We start from the raw sequence: 19,790 nt of genomic DNA on the forward strand, positions 1-19,790 counted from the left end.
TGCTTCACCCACAACTGAGCCTACATGATCATTCCATTTCATATCCCTACAGTGTTACACCCAAGTATTTGTATGAGTTTGCCAATTCCAATAGTGACTCATTGATATTACAGTCATAGGACACTAAGTTATTTTCATTTTGTGAAGTGTACATTAACTAACACTTAAAGCAAGTTGCCAGTCTTTGCACCACTTTGAAATCTTACCAAGATCTAACTGAATATTTATGCAGGTTCTTTCAGACCGTACTCCATCACAGATAACTGCATCGTCTGCAAAAAATCTGAAGTTACTATTAATACTGTCTGCAAGATCATTGATATAAAAAAGGAACAGCAAGGGTCCCAAGACACTTCCCTGAGGCACACCTGAAGTTAGAACAGGCTGCGTCCTTCCAACCAAAAATAGCTCAATCCAGACACAAATTTCATTTGATACCCTATATGATCATACTTTTGACAGTTATTGGTCAGACACAGGTTGCAAGTGGTGGGAGGGGGGGGGGGGAGGGGGGGGAGGGGGGGGAGAGTAGCAGTTTCAGGGCCATCAGTGGATGGTGAAGCCTTGTCCCGGAACTTACATTATTTCTTCTTCTTCCTCTCTATTATAGATCCAGGAGAGCATGGCACGGAGGGAGAGCAAGTTACAGAGTTACTGCAAGATCTGTAGCTGAAGGTCAGCGGGCAACCTTGCGGCACACAAACTGTGGGTCCTGTGGCTGAGTTGTGGCAGCAGGCCTCCAGCCTGGGAGACACCAGAGGGAGGGGCCCCGGGAGGGAGACTCACCACCAATGGGCGCTGAAGAAAGAGGAACACTGGAGAGAGGCAGTGGTACCCAGGGGGGTGGGTGTTGGGACTGTGGTAAGGAGGAGGCAGGCGGGGGTGGGGGTGGGGAGGGGAGGAAGACTTAACAGAGGCAAAGTTAGGTGTCACTGACACGGGGTGGCTTCGATCATATCTTTTCCTTCTTAAAAACTGGGCAATCAGGTGAGCGTGGAGAGAGACGGTCGTGACAATTAACAAACACGGGCAGTGGTCCATAGGGGCTGCCGTCATGGAGTGGGTGTCCGCATTCACTGCACAGAATGTCTGCTGTACAGCAGAAAGATATGTGCCGAAAACACCTCACGGGTGGCAGGATGTATCGCTTCACATAACAACAACACACGACCTCAACCTTCTCTGGAAGGGTACCCCCCTCAAATGACAACGATGGGACCAGTTATCTGTGCGACTGACCTTATGGGCTTTCTGAACGCGCGCACACACATACACACACACACACACACACACACACACACACACACACAAGCCCCATGAAAAATTATTCCCTGAACTGTATTCAAAGACTGGTGAGGAGTAATGCTCATTGGGACGTCGTTAAGATGATCACAAGCATGAAGGGCTTCACACTGGGTAACAGAAGAAGTTTTGATCAAGATGAAATCCAACCACATCTTACTGACAGATTCCACTTCGACAAACTTGTCTTCTGCATTTTCTACAAAAAATTATACCTTGGTGGCAGTGAATGTGTCCGCACAAGTCCTAGTGCAGACAAGGTAGCGGGGAAAGTGTTTCACAACATGGCAGCAGGCCTGGCCCTCCTACTAGGGTATAGCCAGGGAAGGGAAGCAGTATTAAATCATCCATTACCAACTGAAGAGATGGCTGTAGAATGGCCAGTTTTTGGGGGCTTAATAATTTCATACAAAAAGCACCCACCCTGATACTACCCACCCCTATCAGGGGCTCTCCCCAGTCACAGCAAGAGGCATCTGGAATGGCAGCCTTTGCTGGGAGTTCCAGTGCTCCAGAATGACAAGCAACCACTCCTAAGCATAAATGGGGAGACAACAGTTCAGGTATCAGAAGTGTGATCCCTGTGTAGTCAGTGGGCTCAGTCAGATAGCTACACAACAGCCAATGTGTATGTAACAGCCCCATCACACACAGACTGGCTACACATGCTGGTGAGGAGGGGTGGGGTGGGGGGAGGGGCTACAATGGGGAAGGAAGAGGGAAGGAGGGGTGGAAAGGAATCCTGCTGTAGATGCTAGGGAGGGAGGTCTTCCCCAAAAGGACTCATGCTACAGGGGACCTCAAAAGGGATCAAAATCGCCAAAAAGGAAGGATGAAAAGGAACAAAGACCAGAAGGAATACAAGAAATCAGGAGGATAGCCAGGTCTACCAAAGTAACACTCAGAGGAGGGGAGGAGAAGGCAGAGGCCAAGAAACGAGGTCAGGGAGGAAGGGGCATGGGGAAGGAAATGCAGCCTGGGAAGGAAGAATGGGCTGTAATAGCTAGGGGCCCTACGTGTGCCATGCACGAACTCAAGAAAGAACCACGAGCCTCTGGGGAGTTAACCTCTTAAAATCCAGACACGCTGTTCCTTGTTCCAAGCACTCTTTACGAGTTTTATCAGGATGTTTTAGCAATTCCTTAGTAATTACTCCAGTCTCGAATACATTCTTTCGAATCCTCTAGGCATGCACTTTTTTCCATTTCTGTTGATGAAACTGCTGCAATGAATCTGAAGTAATTTTCATTTGATGGGGCAATCCATCTGATCACTTTATTAAGCTGTTTGGAGAATTTAGCCAGTCAATTCCATCTTGGTCTAGGGACTGATCTAATTGCATATATTTGAATTCCTACATCAAGAATTACTGGCCAGTGTCAGCTACTTGGGAAGCCTCCAAGGACCATCCTTAATGTAATGATGGGCTGTTTCTGGGTATCCTGGATCACAAAACATACGCCCATGGACAATACTTGCATGTACTCGGTCATGAGGAAATGCGAAGAACCTGAGGTGGCCATTTATCTGTTGGAGGCTGACAGACATTTGTTACAGTAACTTGCTCAACTCAAACTGAGATAATCTCAATATTTTGCACAAAATTAGCAGATACCAGATTCAAATTTTCGATATACTGCATATATAAGTAGCACAGCCACAGATCTGATGATATGGATGGCTTGATAAGTCTGGTAAATTTCCATTGTTGAGCCTTCATGGTTGGTGTGTTCTATTTTTCCTAGAATTTCAACAATGCACCGTGTGCAGTTCATTGTTGATAACCATCTGAATTGTCAATAGCAACTGAAGATAGAGAAAACCAAGTTTTGCGCTGTTATTAAACATTTTCATTTGAAAGTTTGGACTGCCGCACAAATCAAAACAGAATTGAATGAACTTCATGTGGACTTTGCACCATCATTGAAGCCATTTACTTGTGGATTAATGAGTTTAAATGTGGTCATTCAAGCACTGAAGGCAAATTGCACTCGCGCTGTAAAACTGAGATCACCATAAAGAAAATCATTGACAAACTCCATTATATTATAATGCAAGACTGCTGTATAAAAATTCATGCTACTGACAGGTCTATAGGAATCTCAACTGAGTACATAATGTCCTGTTCAGAGAAATGACTACGAAGAAACTCTGTGTGAGGTGGTTGATCAAAAGCACATCCTGCACAACATTACCACACAGTGTTTGGTGATGTTTAATTGCAATCCACAAGACTTTTTGTGTAGATTTGTGATTGTTGATGAAACCTAGATCCATCAATACACACCAGAGTCAAAATGGCAGTCAAAATAATGACACAGGCTGGTAACAGGGTACTAAAGAATGTAAACACCATTTTCACAGCTGGTAAAGTGATGGCCACTATTTTCTGGGATTCCCAAGGAATAATCCTCACTGATTACTTGGAAAAAGGTAGAACCATAACTGGGCCCTATTAAACTTCACTGTTGAATTGTTAAAACTTGCATTGGTTGGAAGAAGACCAAGGTTGGCATACAAAAAAAGTGCTCTTTCACCACAGTAAGGCATCCCACACATCAGCAATAACTAGGGACCAGAAATGTAGCATGTTTTTGGCCAAATTTCATCTAGTTTTTGCAAAATTCGCATCTATTTTCTTTGTTTGTAAATGATTAGATGCACAAACTTAAAAGGTTGTCATGATACATGAGTGAAGACAAACAAATTATTAGTTATCATCATTTTTTTCTGTTTTCCATCTTTCCCTTAGTTGCTTTAAATTTTTGGAGGTATGTACCATCTATGCAACCAACTGAAGGCAGTTTATTTGTTACCATAAGCATTTCACTTCATTTATTTGGGAAGCATCATCAGTGGCCTGTAATACATGTTTCCTTTTTTACATACAATAAAAATATTAAGTGGTAGATATAATATGTTACTATACTACATTTTGTTGTATCTTTCTCTTGTTTTTTAGGTTAAAATCAACTTCTGTAGCATAACGTTCATAATGTGAACATTTGTTCGGTGTTACTTATGATTTTCAGCACTGTTAATTCATGCGTGTGGCCCTGGAGATGTATTCATATGGAAACTAACTATGGTTTGTGAGCTATAATGTTGAGAGGTGTTCAGCTGATAATTTCTTTGTGGTCTAAATGTTAAGGCATGATACTGACACTAGTTCATTTTCAGATTGCCATCTAAATGTCAACCTGCTTTGCCTTTATTATACATGAATAAGGAAACTGAATGTTACTGAAGGCAGTACACTGTATTTAGCAGTGGCCAGAATTTTTTTATATTTATTTATGTGGAGGCCACGATGGAGATGCTGGAGCATGTCTGGCATTATTGAAATGATTTCATGGCCTACAGCTTTTAAAGATTTTAGTGACTGTATTTAACTACACACTTTAATTTTTTATTGTTGTTCTAAAGCTCCAAACTATTACATGTTAGCTGATGTTATGTTTATAGGGGTAAGTGTCTGATAACTGTTTGACAGTTGAAACTTCCTGGCAGATTAAAACTGTGTGCTGGACTGAGACTCTAACTCAGGATCTATGCCTTTTGCAGGCAAGTGCTCTACCATCTGAGCTACCCAAGCACGACTCACAACCCGTCCTCACAGCTCCAATTCCACCAGTACCTCGTCTCACAGTTTTAATCTGCCAGAAAGTTCCACATCAGCGCACACTCTGCTCCAGGGTGAAAATTTCATTCTGTTTGTCAGTTGACTAAATGAAGATAACAGAGCACAGAAAATATTAATAACGATGATCTGTCTTCAGGGTGAAATAATTTTTGTGTTTGAAAATAATGAAATATACATCCTGTATGTAATTTAGCCCAGCCCACCATACCATTTCTTCCTATTAAGTTTTTGATATATTGATTTTGCATTTTGTTGTTCACCACAAGGGGAGAGGGGATGAATGGGAGGAGGAGGCGAGGAGGAGATTAGTGTTTAACGTCCCATCGACAACGAGGTCATTAGAAACAGAGCACAAGCTTGGGTTAGGGAAGGATGGAAAAGGAAATCGGCTGTGCCCTGTGAAAGGAACCATCCCGGCATTTGCCTGAAGCGATTTAGGGAAATCACGGAAAACCTAAATCTAGATGGCCGGACACAGGTTTGAACCGTCGTCCTCCCGAATGCGAATCCAATGTACTAACCACAGAGCCACCTCACTCAGTGGGGAGATAAGAGGGGATTAATTTTAAATTCAATACTGGCTTCACTGGCACTGTAGTTCATGCTTCACATAAAATTTCTTTCATGTGCAGCTGTAAATTTTTCATACATAAAAGTTGCAATCTCATCTTTGAAAACCATTATTTCTGTTATTTTAAAACAGATCAAAATTCAGCATAAGCCTGTTTACCTGGTGTTCAATCTTCACTTACATTTTTTTTCTCTCCCCTCTACAAACCAAATATGTCTGAATTTTGTATCTCAAATCATTTTTGAATATTAATCAATAACAAGGCCTGGGGTGGGGTGACCGGCTTCCTTCAGAATCACAGAGGTGTGCACGCAAAACAAGTTGTGGGGAGATACAAAGTAGCAAGTGGCACTGCACCTGACACACCAGCCAATAGCATCCGTCCATATCACACACACCGGATGCTTGTAGAATACTTAACGTTATTCTTCATGTTAAATTAGGTACAGTGAGGAGTGGTTATTTAGCCACTGTTACACTCAATGTAGCATATGATTTTTGTTATTTGGGCAACAAGAAACTGATGACTGCCAAAGTAGAGAGAATATAATATCCAGACTGCAATAGCAAGAAAAGCATGTCTGACAGAGAGAATTTTGCTAACATTTATACATATTATAAGTTAAAGTCCACCGCTATGTCTTTCCGTCTGTATGTCTAGGCTACTCTCAGGAACTAATGTAGGGATTTTGATATGGTTTTCACTAATAGGTAGACTGATTCATGAGAAAGGTTTGCGTACATAATTTACAACACTCTGCCAGACAAGTCATCCTACCAGAGATACTGTGCAAAACTGGGGCGAGTTACTAGTCAAATACAAATTTAAGTTTCAGGTAGCCTTTTCTGAAGGTACTGTCTGGATTGCAACCTGCTACTGAAGTGAAATGCAGACAATAAACAGTATGCATAAGACGAGAAAAGAAGCTTTTGAAATTGTAGAGGAAGACTTAGGCTTTACAATAACTGAGTTCAAAAAGATGTTGATTGCAACAGTTAAGTAGAGAAGAATGGCCTTGCACATGCTAGACAAATGTGGAGTGCAACACCAAACCAGTCTGTGGACGGAACATAACAGCGTTCATTACTTGGGGTATAAAGTAAACATGACTAGCATTACATTAACAAGCGACGACAATAGTGTCTGAGCACATAAATTCTTTTATAGAGAGTCGGAAGCAGAAATAGTGTCACAATGTGGTGCTTAGCCCAGTGTTGCCAATTTCCAGGGTAGACACGGCTGGACCATGGGGCATGGGATAGACGCAGAGGCCACACTGGCAACAGAGCAAAGTACTCAGCATTTTCTCTGTGCAGAGCATATCACAAATCCATTTAATTACTAGCATGTACATGTTTAAATTTCTAATCGTAACTGAAACTTGATTAGCAAGTTAATAATGCATATAAAGCCAAAAATAGGCTAATATCACACACAGAAATGAACACATTATGAGTCTTTTCATTCTATTTAATGAAGAATTGAAGAGAGGCACATGATTTTTTTTATAACTTGTTCAACGAAACACATTTTCACAAGCCTAAAACTGGTGACCTGTAAACATTGTCTGCTGAATATATATTTTAATTACTCTATCCATATGAAATCAAAGGAAGAGCATATAATCTATTTTAAGGAAATAAGAAAAAAACTTAGTGCTTACTGTGGATTGGCTTTGTGTGCCTTCTGAAGTTCTTTCTGCTTCTGAACATTTGCATCATTGTATTTCAGAACTCTGCTCTCAGGAACCCATTCATCCCAACTGAAAATAAAGCACTGTATATTAATACCCATGCTATTTTTACTACACTTGTTTTAACACACTTTTTACAACTAGTGGCTGTTCACATGCAGTAATTAATAGCCCAATTAACTGTTTTTACACAAAACAGATTTGTTATAAATTTAGCAGGTTTTATTATTTTTAATCTCAATATACGATTTCTAACTGAAGAAATAAAACTTACCTATAGTTGGAGTGAAATTTTAATGGTATGAAGGTGGACTGAGGAAGTTTTGCAACACTAGGAATCAAAAGAAAGATGATCTTAGCTTCAACAGAAAGAGATATAAGGAACCATAGTATATTTTTGTGACAAAGTCATCTTTTAGGGAAATCACTAGTATTTACCTGAACTGATTAGGGAACTACAGAAAACTTACAACTGGATGGCCAGACAGGAATCTGAATCCAAATACAAGTCCACTATTGTATGCACAACATCAGCTCATTTGGTGCCATAATGTCTGATCAATATGAGAGCTCTCAAAGACATCACAACAGCACTTTTTCCTCCATATTTGTACGTCTCAACATGGTTCAAGCGTCTAATTGACAGGCACAGCCTTCATCAGCGAAAGAGAAACATACACCATTGACACACACAAGCAAGCACACCTCATGCACGCATGACAGCCAACTCTGATATTATGTGTAGGATTGGGGAGGGGGGGGGGGAGGGGAGGAGGCAAACGCTGTCTGGTGGAGAGTGCAGAGAGTAGAATGCCAACAGGCACAGCCTCAGGAGGTTGTGGGACAATGAAATGGGGGAAAAAGGAGCGAAAAAGGAGAGGATGAGGAAAAGATGGCCACTTGTGTTGGCAGTGAGTGGCAAAAAAGACTGTGGGAGATGAGAATGGGGAGGAGATGATAGGACAGAGGATAAGGAAACTGTTGGGTGGAGGGTTTCCCCACCTCCCTGCCCCACAACCTCCTGCCACTGCGCCTGTTGGCATTTTAGTCCCTGCACACTCCACCGACAGCATCCACCTCTCCACTCCATCTGTACACTAATACCCCTACCTCTCCCCCCTTCCCCTTCCCCAACCCCCTCAGATGGCTGCTTGAGTCCCACATGATAGCTGCATTCCAGTCCAAGCTGCTGTCTGAGTTGGCAGTTGTGTGCATGAGGTGTACTTGCTTGTGTGTATGAATGGTGTGTGTTTCTCTTTTGCTAATAAAGGCTGTGGCTAAAAGCTTTATGTAAATGTCTTTTAATTGTGCCAACAAGAGGATCCAAACAATTAACTTTTTGAAAGTCTCATCGGGTTTGCTGCCGGATCCTAAAATCAACTCGATTCGATATTTCGGTGATCCAACCGATCGCCATCTTCAGGAGAATGCTGCTTCTGCTTATGAGTCCCGCCGAGAGCTCTCAGTGGGACTCATCAGCAGAAGCAGCATTCTCCAGAAGATGGTGAACAGATGGATCGCTGAAATATCGAACTTAGTTGATTTTAGGATCCGGCACCAAACCCGAAGAGACTTTCAAGACATATTATGTAGGGAAAGCGTGCATTCTCATAAAATTTAACTTTTTTGTTATCAAACAAATATCTCTGAGCTATTAGATATATGAACACAAGTGTGTTCATGTAGTTCATAGATTTTTTTTTTAAAAAAAAAAAAAAGAGGGTGAAAGTGCTGCTCTTTAGTCAAGTCAGTCACCTCATTCAAGGTATGGTCAAAAGGTACACAGCAAAAATATTAGTGGAGCGATTGGACTTATCGTAGCTGCATGCCAAAAACCTGATGAACTTAGCAAAGACGACAATAATAAAATTGACACTGAAACTCAATGCTCAAACAGACAGATATGGTGTGAATATCCTCTTGGTAGAAGAGGGAATATCTTATCTGGGAGAGATGGTCACATTAGAACAGCAACAATTGGATATCAGTTTGTTTAATGTAAACAGAAGTATGAAGAAGACATTCAACGAGATAAAGGACCACACTATGAGACATAAGATTTAAAAATAAAACATATACATCTATAAAATAAAGGACATGAAATGTTTACATGTAAAATACAAGTAGTATTTTGAAGTTCTTCCTGAGATAAAATGCAAAAATAACATCAATAACATCACCTTGAATGTATCTAGTGAATGACAATCTTAGACTTTCAGAAACTAGTCAAAGGAAAAGTGGGCATAATAAAAACTAAGTTTAAAAAGTGCTTTTCTATCTACTGTTTGATATGTTCATACTTTCTTTCTCTAGGGATAAGTACATGCTAAAACAAATGAATTTTATGACTTTAAGCAGTGATGAAATTAAATGATCATTATCAGGAAACAGCAAGAGGCAAAATTTTCAATTTTAAGAAGTGCCATCTTTGCAAGAGGTGCTGACATAAAGGTAAGTGACTTCAAGAGGGCAAGTCAGCATATGAAAGAGAAGTGAAAGCATCACACAGTTGAGGTGACAGAATAAATCGTTTATCCAACGGCTAAAGTTTCTGGGCAATGGTTAACAGATATTTAATCACTTCATCACGCTTTGTTATAATTTACATTTGAAAATATTTCTCTAAACTATTACAACCATGTTCTCTCACAATTACTTTTACTAATGTTATGAGACAATGTTATGCAGAAATGAAGTATTATATCTCATATGTTGAACAAACATATTAACAATCCTATTAAGCAAGTTTTAAAAGACATTTGAAATTTAAAAACTCAGTTTCTTGCTGCACAAGACATCAAGGATATATCTAAAATTTGCAAATACTTGTTTGAACCATACAGTCATCAGGGTTTATGCCAAATACCCTCATCTGGTGAAGATTTTAAACACTGAAAAATACATTACAAATATGCTCCACAGTAGTGCACTCTCTCTTTAAACAAACAATGATCAAACATAATCTGGTACAGCTTTTTGGCTCATATCAAAAACAACATAAGACCAATCAATAAACAACTCATAGAATATGTAATGTGCAATGAAGTAACAGTTAAACATCACAACATTTGTAATACTCTATGAAATGGAGTATGTTTTCCTTAACAAATTAAGCATGCATGCAACCTGAATACCTAATACTATGAAGGACAGATGTTCCATGAAATCACTCTATAGCAACACAAACATTTAACAAAGTGGCACTCCTATCTGATATGGGTGGGGTGAGTTTTTATCTTTTACTTTGCTGACACTAATGAATTACAGTATTCAGTACCTCAAAAACAAGATTACAATTACAATCAGTTGGTAATATCGCACAAACTTTCTTTTCCATCTTTTTGTAAATACTAATCACCATTATATCAGTGCGACTTGCACAATACTGAGTGCAGTAATCAAGCACCACAAGATACATAGAAATGGCATTACTTTGCTTTATCAACAAAGTGTCTCCACGAGCTGCTGCTGTCACAATGAACATGCGAAACAACTCTGGACACGTGCAGTCATTCTGCAGCAATGGGTCATGTGATTTCTGTTTTCTTCATCTGCATTAATAGTCTTTTCATGAGATATCCTTAGATAGAAGATATATGCATAGTCATTTGTTAAAAGGGCAGATGTCACATTTTTTATGTTTTCACTGGTTATGAAACCCTATCATTCTATGTTAAAAGGACGGCAATAAACTGCAAGTAAGTTTAAAATGCTGATATTTCCTTCATGTTTTGTTAAAAGGTCAAATGTCCTGGATATCTGCATCTGCCTTTTTAACAAAATACTTAATGTTATCTTGTTGCATAGTTGACGTTGTACTTTGGCAGCTGTTAGTAGCGAGCAAAACAATGCATTACAGTTGACATTACTAGGCCCCTGTTAGTTCAGAGCACAACAACGCATTATTATAAAATCTGCACTATTTTGTATAAATTTTACTGTTTGAAAGCACATTAAGCACCATGATTCCTCAGATTAAAATGGATGTGTTCTTAGGTGGAAATGAAAATAAAACCTCCGAAGTCATAAGAGATCTGTAACACAGCAAACAAGACAGGGAAGAGCATCTTATAAACACTACTCAGAAAAGAATGAAGATGCCAAAATAACTGATGGAGAATGCAGGTAATTTCATATCATTTAGTATTTTTGTCCCCCAGGTTAAATCAGTTCTACAAAAAGACAAGTGTCTTCCTAGAAATGTCATTTAAATACAGAAATGTGAGAATTCATTTTAGTATAAATTCACTACGTTACTTCATTTATAATTATAAAACCCCTGGCTATATTGTGGGATCACCATTGACCAATGGTCCGATCAAACATATCTTTAATGTTGGACTAAGCCAGCATGTTGAACTACCTTGAAATTAATGCTATTCTTCTTGTAAAGTACCCATAAAAAAGCAAAAGGTGGAGGATCTTCACAGAATCATTCGATATGTGGAAGATAGTTGCAGTGAACTCCAAGTGTACATTCTGAAAGACACTGGTGGAAAAAAATACTGAATCAGAGGACTAACAAACTTATTACATATGTTTTTCTTTTTAACTTCCTTTCAAGGCATAATAAAAATATGGGGTCATGTACAAGAATTCAAATCGCAATAAAGTAGTTACAACAACAAAAATAATCAATTATTGACAATGTAATGTAAAAGTTAGGCCTTTTTGTATGTGTGTGTTCTCCTGCTGCTGCTTGGTGAGTAGATTGTTTTATCTATCCATTTACAATAAAGTAGTTAACATCCCCCCCCCCCCCCATGAACCATGGACCTTGCCGTTGGTGGGGAGGCTTGCGTGCCTCAGCGATACAGATGGCCGTACCGTAGGTGCAACCACAACGGAGGGGTATCTGTTGAGAGGCCAGACAAACATGTGGTTCCTGAAGAGGGGCAGCAGCCTTTTCAGTAGTTGCAGGGGCAACAGTCTGGATGATTGACTGATCTGGCCTTGTAACATTAACCAAAACGGCCTTGCTGTGCTGGTACTGCGAACGGCTGAAAGCAAGGGGAAACTACAGCCGTAATTTTTCCCGAGGACATGCAGCTCTACTGTATGATTAAATGATGATGGCGTCCTCTTGGGTAAAATATTCCGGAGGTAAAATAGTCCCCCATTCGGATCTCCGGGCGGGGACTACTCAAGAGGACGTCCTTATCAGGAGAAAGAAAACTGGCGTTCTACGGATCGGAGCGTGGAATGTCAGATCACTTAATCGGGCAGGTAGGTTAGAAAATTTAAAAAGGGAGATGGATAGATTAAAGTTAGATATAGTGGGAATTAGTGAAGTTCGGTGGCAGGAGGAACAAGACTTTTGGTCAGGTGATTACAGGGTTATAAATACAAAATCAAATAGGGGTAATGCAGGAGTAGGTTTAATAATGAATAAAAAAATAGGAGTGCGGGTTAGCTACTACAAACAGCATAGTGAACGCATTATTGTGGCCAAGATAGACACAAAGCCCATGCCTACTACAGTAGTACAAGTTTATATGCCAACTAGCTCTGCAGTTGAGGAAGAAATAGATGAAATGTACGACGAGATAAAAGAAATTATTCAGGTAGTGAAGGGAGACGAAAATTTAATAGTCATGGGTGACTGGAATTCGTCGGTAGGAAAAGGGAGAGAAGGAAACATAGTAGGTGAATATGGATTGGGGGGAAGGAATGAAAGAGGAAGCCGCCTTGTAGAATTTTGCACAGAGCATAACTTAATCATAGCTAACACTTGGTTCAAGAATCATGAAAGGAGGCTGTATACGTGGAAGAAGCCTGGAGATACTGACAGGTTTCAGATAGATTATATAATGGTAAGACAGAGATTTAGGAACCAGGTTTTAAATTGTAAGACATTTCCTGGGGCAGATGTGGATTCTGACCACAATCTATTGGTTATGAACTGCAGATTGAAACTGAAGAAACTGCAAAAAGGTGGGAATTTAAGGAGATGGGACCTGGATAAACTGAAAGAACCAGAGGTTGTAGAGAGTTTCAGGGAGAGCATAAGGGAACAATTGACAGGAATGGGGGAAAGAAATACAGTAGAAGAAGAATGGGTAGCTCTGAGGGATGAAATGGTGAAGGCAGCAGACGATCAAGTAGGTAAAAAGACGAGGGCTAATAGAAATCCTTGGGTAACAGAAGAGATATTGAATTTAATCGATGAAAGGAGAAAATATAAAAATGCGGTAAATGAGGCAGGCAAAAAGGAATACAAACGTCTCAAAAATGAAATCGACAGGAAGTGCAAAATGGCTAAGCAGGGATGGCTAGAGGGCAAATGTAAGGATGTAGAGGCTTGTCTCACTAGGGGTAAGATAGATACTGCCTACAGGAAAATTAAAGAGACCTTTGGAGAGAAGAGAACCACTTGTATGAATATCAAGAGCTCAGATGGCAACCCAGTTCTAAGCAAAGAAGGGAAGGCAGAAAGGTGGAAGGAGTATATAGAGGGTTTATACAAGGGCGATGTACTTGAGGACAATATTATGGAAATGGAAGAGGATGTAGATGAAGACGAAAAGGGAGATAAGATACTGCGTGAAGAGTTTGACAGAGCACTGAAAGACCTGAGTCAAAACAAGGCCCCAGGAGTAGACAACATTCCATTAGAACTACTGACGGCCTCGGGAGAGCCAGTCATGACAAAACTCTACCATCTGGTGAGCACAATGTATGAGACAGGCGAAATACCCTCAGACTTCAAGAAGAATATAATAATTCCAATCCCAAAGAAAGCAGGTGTTGACAGATGTGAAAATTACCGAACTATCAGTTTAATAAGTCACAGCTGCAAAATACTAACGCGAATTCTTTACAGACGAATGGAAAAACTGGTAGAAGCCGACCTCGGGGAAGATCAGTTTGGATTCCGTAGAAATGTTGGAACACGTGAGGCAATACTAACCTTACGAATTATCTTAGAAGAAAGATTAAGAAAAGGCAAACCTACGTTTCTAGCATTTGTAGACTTAGAGAAAGCTTTTGACAATGTTGACTGGAATACTCTCTTTCAAATTCTGAAGGTGGCAGGGGTAAAATACAGGGAGCGGCAGGCTATTTACAATTTGTACAGAAACCAGATGGCAGTTATAAGAGTCGAGGGGCATGAAAGGGAAGCTGTGGTTGGGAAGGGAGTAAGACAGGGTTGTAGTCTCTCCCCGATGTTATTCAATCTGTATATTGAGCAAGCAGTAAAGGAAACAAAAGAAAAATTCGGAGTAGGTATTAAAATCCATGGAGAAGAAATAAAAACTTTGAGGTTCGCCGATGACATTGTAATTCTGTCAGAGACAGCAAAGGACTTGGAAGAGCAGTTGAACGGAATGGACAGTGTCTTGAAAGGAGGATATAAGATGAACATCAACAAAAGCAAAACGAGGATAATGGAATGTAGTCAAATAAAGTCGGGTGATGCTGAGGGAATTAGATTAGGAAATGAGACACTTAAAGTAGTAAAGGAGTTTTGCTATTTAGGGAGTAAAATAACCGATGATGGTCGAAGTAGAGAGGATATAAAATGTAGACTGGCAATGGCAAGGAAAGCGTTTCTCAAGAAGAGAAATTTGTTAATATCGAATATAGATTTAGGTGTCAGGAAGTCGTTTCTGAAAGTATTTGTATGGAGTGTAGCCATGTATGGAAGTGAGACATGGACGATAACTAGTTTGGACAAGAAGAGAATAGAAGCTTTCGAAATGTGGTGCTACAGAAGAATGCTGAAGATAAGGTGGGTAGATCACGTAACTAATGAGGAGGTATTGAATAGGATTGGGGAGAAGAGAAGGTTGTGGCACAACTTGACTAGAAGAAGGGATCGGTTGGTAGGACATGTCTTGAGGCATCAAGGGATCACAAATTTAGCACTGGAGGGCAGCGTAGAGGGTAAAAATCGTAGAGGGAGACCAAGATATCAATACACTAAGCAGATTCAGAAGGATGTAGGTTGCAGTAGGTACTGGGAGATGAAGAAGCTTGCACAGGATAGAGTAGCATGGAGAGCTGCATCAAACCAGTCTCAGGACTGAAGACCACAACAACAACAGTTAACATCATAGGATAGGTAAAAAGTCTACTCATCAAGCTGTGGTAGGAGGAGACACATGTAGAGGTACTTAAATTTGCAAGCTTTTGGAACCAGTGGCTCCTTCTGACAGAAAGGTTGAAGGGAAGGGAAGGAAGAAAAGTCACCCAGAACCCCAGGTCAAGGGAGACTTACCGGACGAGATGAGAATGGAAGATTCATTGTTTCAATGTTGTCCTTCAATCAGACCTTGTGGAGCTCTCAAACATATGAGCAGCACACACAAATGGACACAAGAGTTTCATATGCAGTCTCTATTATAGCTGAGCTACACTTTCCCAGAATTCTCCCCAACAGAAGTCGACCATCCACACTCCCTACAACTAACCTCAACTACTCCTTCCATTTCATGTCGCTTTGCGACACTACACCCAGATATTCAATCTTTGCGACTGTGTAAAGCAGAACACCACTAACACTGTTTTCAAACATTATGGGTTGTTTTTCCTACTCATGCGCATTAATCTACAGTTTTTCAAGTCATGCTGTACCCCAATATAGACATTTAACATTCACTTTCATGTGTACTACAGCATCATCAGCAGTCACAGACTGCTGTCTACTGCATCTGACAGATCATTTAGGCAGATAGAGAACAAGAGCGGACCTATCACACATACCTGGAGCACTCATGGTGATACCTTAGTCTCTGATAAACTTTCACCATCCAGGACAGTGTACTGGGTTCTATTACTTAAGTATTCAGGCCACTATATATCTGATAACCTAATCTGTATGCTTGCACTTTTGTTAACAGTCTGCAGGTACAGTGTTTAATACTTTCTGGAAACCCAGAAACATACGACATGCCTCTTGCCCTTCATCCATTGTTCAGTGGATACCATGTGAGAGATGGACAAGCCGAGTTCAGAACAAGTGATGTTTTCTAAATCTATGCTGATCTGTAGATAAAAGTTTTTCTCTCTACAGCAAATTTATTATATCTGAACTTAGAATATGCTACAGAATTGTTGACGATATTTATATGTAATTTTGTAGGTCAGTTCTTTAACCCTTCTTATACGTAGCAGTTGCTTGGGAGTTTGTGGTGGGTGAGAGGTTTTGCGACAAAATGCAAGATAAGCAAGGGGCCAATGCTGACGTATATTTTCTATTAAATAGAATTGGGATTCCATTCAGATCTGGTGACATTTGTTTCCAACTCTTTCAGTTGCTCTTCAATGATAGGGATGCTATTCATACATCTATATGAGAATTTGTGTGGCATTCAATAAATGTCATGTCTGTACAATTTTCCTGCGTGAATGATTTCTAAATGTAAAATTTAAAATTTGTTTTATTTTTCTTGTCTTCTGCTGCCATGCCAGATTAGTCAAGGTGTTACTGGAGAGAAGCCTCCAACGTGCTTAGCAATTTTACGTAGCGCCAGAATTTTCTAGAACTCTCAACATGATATTTGGCAACATATTACGGGGGGCTCTTGTGGTACACTTCACTCATCAATCCTTTTATAGATGCAAAAATTTGCATATTGACATTTCTGTTACATTTGCTTAATTGTGAGTGCAATAATTTGTGTTTTCTCTACATTTTCCATAGGATGTTACTAAACCATGGTGTATCTTTTCCAACCTTAATCCAATCACATACGTCTCCAAAGAGCAATTGACTTTGTCCATAATTCCTTTATGTCCATCAGACTGGAACTATATGACATCTGTTCATTGTCTAGGTAGGATGTTAACAACTGCTTACCAGCTCTTCCCAGCATAACATTTTTCCTAAGCTTCTTGATAGGTTTATTTATTAACTTTTGGTAACAACTGTGGCTATGGTGAACATTGTGATTGTTAATCTCTGTCTATACTGATAGTGTTGATACATCAGGCCTGTTTGTGTCACAGGGTCTAAAATATTTCCATCTCATATGATGTGTCACCCCAGTTGCACAAGCCATGTCTCAGAGAATGCAGCAAGAACTACATTGCATGACTATCTGTCCACACCATCTGCAATGAATCGCCGGCCGGAGTGGCCAAGCGGTTCTAGGCGCTACAGTCTGGAACAGCGCAACCGCTACGGTTGCAGGTTCGAATCCTGCCTGGGGCATGGATGTGTGTGCTGTCCTTAGGTTAGTTAGGTTTAAGTAGTTCTAAGTTCTAGGGGACTGATGACCTCAGAAGTTAAGTCCCATAGTGCTCAGAGCCATTTGAACCATTTTTTGCAATGAATCATAGATGTCCCAGTTTATACTTGGTAGGCTGAAGTCACCTCCAACCAATATCACAAGACCAAGGTACTTCTGCACTACTTAGTGTAGACTTTCTTTCAATGACTGTAAAGTGTTACAGGAGAACCATGTGACCAGTAAAAGCATCAAATGTTTCATATGAGTTCACCAAGGCCAATTACTTATGTCCAGAAAACTTTGCAGACATACTTAATTTTGCCCTTGATAGATATAATACAAAGGTAGGCTGAAAAGTAAAGCACACACACCTGTAGAACATAAACAAAAACAATTAGGGCGATATGGCAAAAAGTACATTAAAGTACAATTCTTAAGCTTCAAAATTGTATTATACCTTTTGAAACATAGTCGCTGTTAAGAATAACACATTTCTCCAGTAACACGTTATTTCATTCTGTCACTGAAAACTACTTCTTCTGACTCTTTTCGAATCTAGGACTTAACAGCTGCCGTCACCTCGTCTTCTGAGGTCTCTCTTGAGTAAAGAAAAAAATAAAAATCACAAAGTGCAAAATTGGGGCAATAAGGAGGGTGTAGAATCAATCCAAAATTCAGGTTTCACAGAGCCTCTTCAGCTATGCGCGAGATATGTGGATGAGCATTGTCATGTTGCAAGATTAATGGCACCAGGCTGCCTCTTAACACAACAAACTTGTTGTCAGAGGAGTTTCAGAGTCTCTACATAGTGAGACGAGTTTACCATTGCCCCTTGTACCAGATAATCAGTCACGTAAAATCAGTTTCGCCTGAGGAGAAGATGGGTGGATACATTCAGCACTCTCTTCTCTTCTGGGTCATAATTATCTGCCACTCAAAACACACTGGATGAATGCAACACACTCAAACTGTGCATGCATACAGAGCGGGAAGTTACCGACCACATGCTACCTGGAAAATTTCTCTGTTTCAAGGTCATTTAGGTCGTGTTCTACAAGCACGTGTGCATTACTTTCCCACCAACTCTCATGTTTTTGTCAATTGCAGTGAACACCCCCTTCCTATACAATCCTTTCAATTTATGTTCCATTTTATGTTAAATATATCCCAGAGCATCCTGTTTCGGGTTTCATTCAGCTCTTGGTTCAGAGCAATAGCTTTCTAATGGGTGATACATTCAGGGACAGTGTTACAAATGTTGCAGCAATTTACTGTAAATATTCAAGTGCATATATTCAAAGTGCATTTACATTTTTAAGTGATCTGATTTCACTCTCTGCTTACTGACGGGCAAGCGGTGATTAGAGGACCTCAAATTATCACCTAGCCTGCTTCCTCTGTCTAGTACACCCTTGACCTAGCAAGGGAAATTTTACATTCTCGACTTCTCAGGCCCATTAGCAGATCTAGGTATCTGCAACAAAGATTGCACGGAAACAATACAGCCTCTAACTGGAGCACCATACTTGGGTCCACACCAACGGATCTTGTTCAATTCTGGACACAATATCACACCATTTGAGTAAATTTGGTCTGTTCTCTTGGTACCAGAAGATCTGAACTGCTAAACTGGGAACTTAAACGAAGTTCAAACACATACTTTACTCACACCACTCACTTATTTTTACATTAGGCAAGTCTTTGCACCAGGGTTGCTCAACAAAGTGAGCATCTATCACATAACAGGTAAATATATACATATATATAATAGAGGGAAACATTCCACGTGGGAAAAATATATGTAAAAACAAAGATGATGTGACTTACCGAACGAAAGCGCTGGCAGGTCGATAGACACACAAACAAACACAAACACACACACACAAAATTCAAGCTTTCGCAACAAACTGTTGCCTCATCAGGAAAGAGGGGAAGGAGAGGGAAAGACGAAAGGATGTGGGTTTTAAGGGAGAGGGTAAGGAGTCATTCCAATCCCGGGAGTGGAAAGACTTACCTTAGGGGGAAAAAAGGACAGGTATACACTCGCACACACGCACATATCCATCCACACATATACAGGCACAAGCAGACATATTTGTCTTTAAATATGTCTGCTTGTGTCTGTATATGTGTGGATGGATATGTGCGTGTGTGCGAGTGTATACCTGTCCTTTTTTCCCCCTAAGGTAAGTCTTTCCGCTCCCGGGATTGGAATGACTCCTTACCCTCTCCCTTAAAACCCACATCCTTTCGTCTTTCCCTCTCCTTCCCCTCTTTCCTGATGAGGCAACAGTTTGTTGCAAAAGCTTGAATTTTGTGTGTGTGTTTGTGTGTCTATCGACCTGCCAGCGCTTTCGTTCGGTAAGTCACATCATCTTTGTATATATATATATAAAAACAAAGAT

The 19,790-nt window shown here is 40.2% G+C and overlaps 1 protein-coding gene across 1 annotated transcript in view; it reads right to left on the reverse strand.

Moving 5' to 3' along the window:
- Positions 1-19,790, reverse strand: part of LOC126260899 (mortality factor 4-like protein 1) — a 138,140-nt gene that overhangs the window by 79,315 nt on the left and 39,035 nt on the right. Inside the window, exon 4 of the mRNA XM_049958352.1 lies at positions 7,181-7,279. Coding sequence (XP_049814309.1) covers positions 7,181-7,279 — 99 coding nt within the window. The remainder of the gene's footprint in view (positions 1-7,180; positions 7,280-19,790) is intronic.

Source organism: Schistocerca nitens, chromosome 5 (assembly GCF_023898315.1).
Source record: "Schistocerca nitens isolate TAMUIC-IGC-003100 chromosome 5, iqSchNite1.1, whole genome shotgun sequence".
Lineage (NCBI taxonomy): Eukaryota > Metazoa > Arthropoda > Insecta > Orthoptera > Acrididae > Schistocerca > Schistocerca nitens.